The sequence below is a fragment of the Erigeron canadensis genome, chromosome 4 (assembly GCF_010389155.1).
Source record: "Erigeron canadensis isolate Cc75 chromosome 4, C_canadensis_v1, whole genome shotgun sequence".
NCBI lineage: Eukaryota > Viridiplantae > Streptophyta > Magnoliopsida > Asterales > Asteraceae > Erigeron > Erigeron canadensis.
The window spans coordinates 33625591-33634243 of NC_057764.1; the positions used below are offsets into that span (position 1 = coordinate 33625591).

At 35.3% G+C, this 8653-nt stretch overlaps 2 protein-coding genes across 8 annotated transcripts; one reads left to right on the forward strand and one right to left on the reverse strand.

Moving 5' to 3' along the window:
* Nucleotides 1-97: 97 nt before the first annotated feature.
* On the forward strand, nt 98-3454 carry LOC122597977 (2-carboxy-1,4-naphthoquinone phytyltransferase, chloroplastic). 4 transcript variants are annotated; one of them, XM_043770578.1, is made up of 10 exons: nt 123-222; nt 906-1176; nt 1254-1357; nt 1438-1509; nt 1954-2092; nt 2174-2383; nt 2719-2757; nt 2874-2984; nt 3076-3141; nt 3216-3454. In XM_043770578.1, exons 1-10 carry the CDS (start codon nt 152-154, stop codon nt 3348-3350), a joined length of 1218 nt encoding a protein of 405 aa, XP_043626513.1. In that variant the 5' UTR covers nt 123-151; the 3' UTR covers nt 3351-3454. The 4 variants fall into 4 exon arrangements, with proteins under 4 accessions (XP_043626514.1, XP_043626513.1, XP_043626512.1 ...); XM_043770577.1 differs by having other exon boundaries at nt 1954-2383; XM_043770580.1 differs by lacking the exon at nt 2174-2383.
* Nucleotides 1777-7121, reverse strand: LOC122597976 (dicarboxylate transporter 2.1, chloroplastic-like). Of its 4 annotated transcripts, none has more exons than XM_043770575.1 (7): nt 6274-7121; nt 5208-5521; nt 4436-4884; nt 3871-4000; nt 2603-3173; nt 2347-2401; nt 1777-2260 (listed from the first exon to the last, which is right to left on the reverse strand). In XM_043770575.1, the coding sequence occupies exons 1-4, from the start codon at nt 7015-7017 to the stop codon at nt 3885-3887; spliced, it is 1623 nt and encodes a 540-aa protein (XP_043626510.1). In that variant the 5' UTR covers nt 7018-7121; the 3' UTR covers nt 1777-2260; nt 2347-2401; nt 2603-3173; nt 3871-3884. The 4 variants fall into 4 exon arrangements, with proteins under 4 accessions (XP_043626510.1, XP_043626509.1, XP_043626508.1 ...); XM_043770574.1 differs by having other exon boundaries at nt 2603-3646; XM_043770573.1 differs by having other exon boundaries at nt 1777-2063; nt 2165-2260; nt 2603-4000; nt 6274-7120.
* Between the last annotated feature and the right edge of the window lie 1532 nt (nt 7122-8653).

Consider the following 8653-nt stretch of genomic DNA (forward strand, 5'->3'; position numbering starts at 1 on the left):
GATATCTTTGTAGATATTTTGATAAAATGGAAACCATATGGGCATATCCGAACATAGTCAAAAGTACAAGGAGTACAAGTAAAAAACATCCTTATCCTTTCCCTCCATCTTGAGTGTAGTATGTGGTGGGAGTAGCAGCAAGTAAAAAAAGATGTCCAAATTTTGCAACCAAAGTTCATGGATGTTTGGTTTTCATCTCCAAAACACAAACAATGTAACCAGGCATGTTTCCTCATTTTAGTACTATTTATATTTTCAAATAACCATACAATCCTTTGTTTTTCCATTGAAAGCTTTGTTCTGATATATCATATATGTACTATATATTGTACAGTATCTCATTTTGGTTTTGTATTAGTTATTTGCATGAATTCTTTGTATAATAAGTTTGTATATGAATTTAGTTTTTTTGGGCGTAGATACTCTTGGTTTTGGAATGCTGTTTGTTCCTTTGACTAATACAAGTAATATTTTCTTTGGGTTTTCCTGTTAGAGCTTGACAGTTTATGTGCTAGTTTGAATCCCAATGGGTAAACGGATAAGGTTTTTCTTGTCCAGGCTACCTGAGAGGGTGGGTCTTTTGACTTAGATATATACGTGGCCTAACCTAACCGGGATATTCAGGTGGTCATTTTGAACCCATTTCTTTTCTTGCTTTGAATGCAACATATTTTGGGGGGTTAAGCGTGGGATTTCGTTGGTGTATCTTTTTTTGTTTGTAAAGGCTATTGTTATATAAGCCATACAGAAGTTCATTTCTTGTTTCTTTTAAATTCATCAAAACTTTGGTAAAGATTGAAAGTATTTTTGTGACATTTGATGTACGAAATCTGGCACCACAATGTTCGTTTGTATGTTAAAAACTAATGAAACTTATGGACTGTGTTCTAATATATGTTCAATAGGTATCACCCTTTAGTTTCATTATCTGGTATCTTAAAATCATCATCTGTGTGCTGCTTCGCCACTCGATTAAACTTCAACGAGACTCATGTAAGACGACTAGAGGTCCATAGACAAAGAAGATGCCAACTAGTACCCACAAAAAGTCAAACAAATGATCATATTACAAGTTCTACTCATGAAGATATTAATGAAGATGGTATCTCTAAAGCAACATTAGTATGGAGGGCAATCAAGTTACCAATCTATTCCGTTGCACTAGTTCCCTTAACTGTAAGTTTTTTCAAGAAAATCGGGCATTTCTGTCTTCTCCTTCAACTTCTAGATCAAATTACATTATTTGTTTACAGGTGGGAAGCGCAGCAGCTTATCTACAAACAGGTGTGTATTCAGCCAAGCAATATGCTCTGCTTTTGGCTTCATCGATCCTTATAATCACTTGGCTCAATTTAAGGTAATAATACAACATGTTCATGAAAAAGTTCGGTCTATATGCTATAGAAAGTGTGGTCATCTGGCATTTAATCGGGGCAGCAACGATGTTTATGATTTTGATACAGGAGCAGATATAAACAAGAAAGAGTCTGTTGTTAACATGATCGGAAGGTACATTACTACATATCCTTTTGGATTTGTGTTTTAATACTGACTGTCAGATTATCTAAAGTTGAATAATCTGTTTATAATGTTGGCATTGTGCTACCAATTCAAGGGTCAAATAATCAATTCCATATTGACTGCAACAAAATCGATATAAGGGTAAAAGAAAACTACTCTCATTTCACAATATGTCGCCCAATTTTTACATTAATCTCACTATAACTATTTTATGTATTATTTTCTTTTTATAAATTCATATATGACAGTCGAGCATTTAATTATTAAAACTTCAATCAACAAAAGCACATCCAAACAGTATCTTTTGTGACTTATCATCTGATCATGACAATTCAGTATCGTATAATCACTTGCAAAGCAGACAAAACAAATACTTCTAGATTCAGTTTCTTGTTTGTCAATTCTAAACACGAGAGTAATGTGCCTATGCAGCCGGTCAGGGACTCTTATGGCTGCATTATTATTGCTTGCTTTAGGGTCCACGGGGCTTGTTTGGGCAGCCATGGAGGCTGCAAATATGAGGTCAATGTTGCTCCTGGCTTCTGCAATTACTTGTGGTTACATATATCAGGTACTAATACACCATTACACCCAAAACAGAAATACCCCCCTATGCATTTGCTTACTTGTACTGTACACTAACCTGTCACAGTGCCCACCTTTCCGGTTGAGTTACCTGGGTCTGGGAGAACCATTGTGCTTTGCAGCTTTTGGACCTTTTGCAACCACAGCCTTTTACCTGTTACAAGGTAGTAGTAGCACAATGGTGAAAAGTCTACCAATAACTGGCACTATTTTATCGGCTTCAGTATTAGTTGGCATTACCACATCGCTTATTCTTTTCTGCAGTCACTTTCACCAGGTATTGTGATGTTTCAATCTATAACAAGTCAAACGGATAACAAATAAAGTGAGTGGCAGGCCACCCAAAATGTAGTTTTAATGCATAAAATCTCCAAATTCGTTTGTCTAGGAAACTAGAATACTTGTGAAGTAAAATAAGTTTTGCAATTACTTTTCATGCCATAAGAACTAAAAAGTTTTGGACGAAGACTATATCAGGTAACGCATCCCAATTTACCTGTATGCAAATATTCACTGCTTGGCTGAGCCTCCCATTCTGCCGACTGTGTATTTTTTCTATCTTTTTCTCCATCTTTCTTAGTTACCAGAGGTTTATTTGACTTTCAATCTCAGATTACAGGCGATAAAGCGGTAGGGAAACTCTCTCCTCTGGTAAGTAGTCATTCAAACCACAATTTTCCATGTGGTTTGACGTGAAAATCCAAACCTCCATTTCAGACCATCCAAGTGACTCTAAAATTGAAACAGCTCTGCTTAATCGTCTACAGGTGAGGATCGGCGCAAAAACAGGTTCAAATGTGGTGAAAACGGCAGTGATTTCCCTCTATGCACTTCTGTTTCTTCTTGGCATTTGCAGAGCTCTCCCAGTCACTTCCATAGTAAGCATTTAGAGTCCCTTTTCCAGAACAAGTGTATATTTTCATGCAGGTAAAACGTATGAAGAAACTAAATCGACTTTTGTGTATTTAGTTTCTGTGTGCACTTACACTACCCATGGGCAGGCTTGTAGTCAGCTTTGTTTCCGATAACCACCAGGTGAGTTGCAGAATCACTTAAAAGTACTGCTACTGTAAAACATCAACGTTGTGAATAGAACTTTTTTCTTTCAGGATAATATGAAAATATTTATGGCGAAATATTTCTGTGTTCGGTTGCATGCGTTATTTGGAGCTGCTTTGGCTGCTGGGATGGTAGTAGCCAGAATTATCACAAGAATCAGTCTACCACAATCACTTATTAATTGATTAAAATACCAAATTCTTCCTACAGTTGTATGTGTACAAGATGAGAGATTCTAGCACGGCTTTAGTCTTAATAAACAAAAGGTGTTTGACCATTTATAGAACCAGTGAAACGACTTTGGCATCAATATTCTTCAAAATAAGATCACGAACGTTATTTTACAACAAAGACAATTATGGTAAGATGTTTGCGATTCCTGGAACATGCGACTCACAGACCTTGTGGACTAGTCAGCTAAATGTTACATGCTGTTGAAGTACTAAAGATCAATGTTAGGAAATGTACTAACAACAGTCACCTGACCAAAACGATATACATTCATATAAGACTGATACATAGACACGGTTCAGTCACTAATAAACTTCACTAAATCAACAATGAAGAACGTACTTCATTTTCTATTACGTTATCTGAATTGCTTTGTTACATATAAACGATTCCACGTCTTAAAAAAAGGAATCTTGATTACTACTGTGAAAGAAGGGAGTTATAATTATATAAATAATAAATATATGTACTTACTTAAAACTTGTGGATCAATAGAGCCCCAAAAATTTCCACCAGAGACTACCAACAATTGTCCAGATCAAGACATTAACACAGGCCATAACAAACCCAATTTTGAAGACATCTGGGAGGTCTACATAACCGGCTGTTAAGGGAAAACAGAAAACAAATGAAAATAGTAACATATCAGTCTTGATCCTGTTATAATTACATTCATTCGAAATAAACAAGTCTGCAATGTTGATATATGGATGGTAACATCAAAATGTTTACTTATGAATGGGTCGATTCATTATATGTTTGTTCTCTAATGGGTCCAACTGGTAAAATCAAGATGTTATCTTGAACGGAAAGGGTCGCCCAAAGTGTATTTGCAATACATAAAACCTATCATTTTACATGATCCATTGAATTAGTTATTTGAAAAAATTACTTGTTTCTGATCATGGTAGACACTATCTATCAATAAACATATCTATAATTTTGGACCAAAAGGTATCCATACTGACATGGACCCCAGTTCTACCTTTTACCCAACCTGGTTGACCTGCCCAGTTTGCCAACTCAACAATAAACTCACCTCCAAAGAAAACGGCAGCCTGGCCGCTACTATAATGCGTTAGAGCACCAAATAAGTTCGTATTATAAGCTAAGGCGAGTGCTGCCAATACCCCAGGCACACCGGCTACCAAGTGCATAGCAAGAAATGCAGAGTACAAGGCTCCCACATGACCTGTTTGACTAGCAAACATGTAGTGGATCAAGAAATAAGCCGCCTGGAGAACACCAAAAGCAAGAGGCCAGCTCAATGAGAAGGATTGCAGGAAAAATGCAACATAATTTGACATCCATATAATGATTCCAAGGTTAGTCAGCTGGCTCGCCATGCCCACAAGTACTGCAAACCAAGCTAAAGTGTCCCATGCTGATTTTTCACTTAAGCAGTCTTCCCATTCAAGTACTCCCATCAACAAAAGTATTGATAATGCTATCATTGCAGTAAGAACACTTGATATACCGATAATATCCCTTTATAGAGAAAGAACGACATTAGTACTTTGATATAAATTACAGCTGTTTGGATGTGCGTTTTGAAGGAGATCATATAATTTTGCATAATATGAATGAGATGATCAGTTGTTTGGGCGTCTTTTGACATTTAAGGTCTAAAATAAATCATAAAGGTGTGATTGTACTTCATATCCAAAAATTTTTTTCGTTGTTGCAAAGTTTAGTGTTTGTTTTTGCATTTTCATAAGAACAATGGTTAACCCTTCCTTCAGTAATTTGATTCAAAAGTTAATGTCAATGTACCGAGAAGTTAGAGTGATCAAATGAAAAATGTTTCATACCCAAATACCCATAGAGAGACGGCAAGAATCATGGTGCCAATCATCACCCACTCGTTAGTCGTAACTGGACCCATAAGGTCAAGTTTCTTTGCAGCCATAGCAGGGGCTCCGGGTGTATCTTTTATTTCAGGAGGGTAAATTTTGTACAAGATATACGGAGTTAGTAATAGTGAAGCAAAAGCAGGTAAGCTAGCCGCCTTGAACCATATGACCCATGGGTCTGCAACCACCACCCCAAGCTCCTCGGCTAATTGCACACATAAGAGATTTTGTGCTGCAGCAGTTAGAAAAAGAGCACTAGAGTTACCAGCACACTGCCATAGATCATGAATACAGTATAAGGTAGATAAATGAAGTTACAAACAACTAAATAAAACAGATAAAAATGTTGTTCTTTCTGACCTAAAGTAATTCCAAGGCTTGGTTTCACAACAAGTTTACAAAACGGGTTGAAACAAGTTAATGGGCAGTTTGGATATGAGTTTAACAAGTGAAAATCTTATTAGAAAAAGATGAGTTTACTAAAACCAGATAACAGTAATTAATGCATTAACCCAGATTAACCATCAATGACCTTATAAATACTAATCAAGCATCTTAACTTCTTAAGGTATTCACTCATTAACTACACTATACTAGTATACTTCATCGCCATTACTCTTTCAGCTATCGATTACTAATTCTGACCACGAAGACTGATCAAAGGGTTGACCCCCCACCCCCCTTTGGTTTGGCTAATGGTGTATTGTCCTTAGTGCAGGTCTGAACCAAGTTTGCTAAAAAGAGACTTGTAAAGGCAATTCATTTCATTAATACAAAATGACCATTGTAGATGCTAAAAAGAGACTTGTAAAGTCCATTCCTTTAACACAAAATGACCCAACTTAATGTTGAATACTAAAGACCAACTAAAACAAGCAAGTCTTTAAATCTTCCATTGTAGATGCACTCTAGGGCCATATATATCAATTCAAATCACATAATCAACATCAAAATCCCAAATTAACTCTATCTGACAATCCAATAAAATGTAAAATTTGATCAAATGTATTCAAGATTTCAGTACCTGAAACTGTGACTGAATAAGATAAGCCCCAAGCTTCTTGGCAGAGGGATCATTAGGCAAACTCCCAGCTGAAACAGACAACGACTTAATAATCGGCAAAAATACACCACCAGCCCTTGCAGTAGTACTAGGCATTGCCGGCGCAATCAAAGTCTCACTCAAAGTCAACCCATAAGACAACCCCAATGTACTCTTCCCTAACCATTTCACAAAATACGTCGCAACTCTATCGCCTAATCCAGTCTTAACAAACCCACGTGCGAAAAAGAAAGATATCACAATCAACCAAATCACTTCATTCTCAAACGCGCTAAACGCTTCAGCGAAAGTCAAAGTTTTCGTTAAAATCGTTGCAGTAAGGCCAAGAAAAGCCCAAGCGCCTACAGGCAAGGGAGACAGAACAAGGCCAGCAATCGTGGATACGAATATCGAAAGAAGCTGCCATGCTTGATCAGTAACTTCATCGGGTTTTGATATAACAAAACGTAGGATTAAACCGGCTGATAGTGAGAGTACTAAAGGTACAATCTTTGTGCCTTGCAGTGCAAGTTTAGGCGGGGGTTTTGTGACCGAATTTTCTTCATTTGACAAACAAGCTAGAAAGCGTCTGCTCGGTTTTTTGAGACGAATAGACACGGACAGACGGGTGGGACTCGAGGTGACCCGGGTTGGACGAAATGAGAGATGTGAATAGGTTGTTGAGTACGGGGAGAATGCAGTGCAGAAAACTGCAGAGCTCAGCATTATATTATTAAAAATTAGTTGGAGAAAATTTGCATATATATATTTGAGTGTGTTTAACTGTGTGGTGTGGATCAATAGCAAAAGTAACCACCACTCACTGGAATTGAGAATTGATTATGAAAAATGGGTAAGGGGCCAGGAGGAGTGTGTGGCTGTTCTACATGGTCGTGTAATTTGACTAATTTCCATTCTTTCAAAAGATGCTAATAAAAACGTGTTAAAATAGTGTAAATATATGTTGACATTTTTTGCTAGTTTTAATTTTTTTTTTTTATAGGTGAACTTCGAATTAAAACATATTCAATACTCATCGTCAAATGTTGAGTTGCTAACTAGTGCATTATACTTGTCATGTATTTATAACATTAGAAAGATTTATCAGGAGGAGATGATAGAAAATTTATCATTTTCTTTTTAAATATATTCCAGTTTTACTCTTATATTATTACTCTAATCAAATTTTATGCATCACAAAAGAAAATGAAAATTTCATATATTATTATAAATTTAAAAAGTGAACATACAATAAATGATAACGTAAAAAAATTATAAATAAAAAATTAACTATGTAACATAATACCTTATATCGTCCAATTCTATGTTACACAACTATCACGATGGCGAACACCGCCAGCTTTGTCCCTTTGGTCATGTGTCATTGCTAAAAAAATGTAATACACATTCAGCTAGTGTTAAACAAAAAGGAACACAATCCTTATGCAAAAAAAGTTAAGATATTATAAAAACTTAATACACTTTAAACACTATAAACATACCATAAAACGATTTCTTTTCTTCACATCAAAGGAAGATTGTTACGTTAATTTCGTACTAGAGACATACAATTAGTTAGAAACTTTTGGATTTTCTATATTTTGTTGGACTGTGTGGCTGACTGGTTTTCCGTACTAGAGAGTCTAGAGACATACGATTATTTTTTGTAGGAGGCCATTTTTCACCTTTTGTACATCTTTCCACCCTAGTTTGGGTTGGATTTTTTTACAAGTAGCTTTTTAAAAAAAAAATTGATTTTAGATTTGGGCTTAAAAATGGGCCAAAATCTAGGTGTACTATACGGTTTTTTTTATTAAATATATATCATACATTACTGCGCTCAGTTATACATATATACAATATGTATTATGTATATTTAATTGAAATAGTTCAAGTTGTCAGTTGTATCATGTGTTCTTTTCAACTACTCGTATAATTGATTACAGGGTAAACTTTTTTATTTTTTATTTTTGTTAGAATGCCATTTTATATATACTACTACTACTCATAAGTTAGATGCATGTCCGATTTAATATATATTTTATATTTTCTTCCAAAAAATTAAAAAAAACTTTATTAATGATATAATTTGTTTGACATCCCTATTTAATAAAATTAATCACGCTCGAAACCCAGAAGGAATTAACCTGTGCAATACGTTAAAATAAATGAAAGAGAAAACTAAAAAAGAAAAGGAAAAGATTCTGACCAACTTTTGAATAAAAGGAAAGGTAAAAAGAATAAGAAAAAAAAGGGAAGAATTTGATCAACTTTTGAATAAAAGGAAAGGTCAAAGTCAGAGCCTACCATAATAGAAGTCAAAGCCATATTGGTATTTACATTCCATTTTTTATGATTAATT

Bases quoted from the DNA above. Each gene is read 5' to 3' on its own strand.
- LOC122597976 (XM_043770575.1), bottom strand. From the start codon at position 7,017: ATGCTGAGCTCTGCAGTTTTCTGCACTGCATTCTCCCCGTACTCAACA. The intron at 5,522-6,273 runs GTACTGAAATCT...GATCTATGGCAG, and splicing joins TTATTCAGTCACAGTTTCAG to TGTGCTGGTAACTCTAGTGC. The intron at 4,001-4,435 runs GTGAGTTTATTG...TTCCCTTAACAG, and splicing joins GGCTGCCGTTTTCTTTGGAG to CCGGTTATGTAGACCTCCCA.
- LOC122597977 (XM_043770577.1), top strand. From the start codon at position 152: ATGTCCAAATTTTGCAACCAAAGTTCATGGATGTTTGGTTTTCATCTC. The intron at 223-905 runs GCATGTTTCCTC...TATGTTCAATAG, and splicing joins AACACAAACAATGTAACCAG to GTATCACCCTTTAGTTTCAT. The intron at 1,177-1,253 runs GTAAGTTTTTTC...ATTTGTTTACAG, and splicing joins TTGCACTAGTTCCCTTAACT to GTGGGAAGCGCAGCAGCTTA.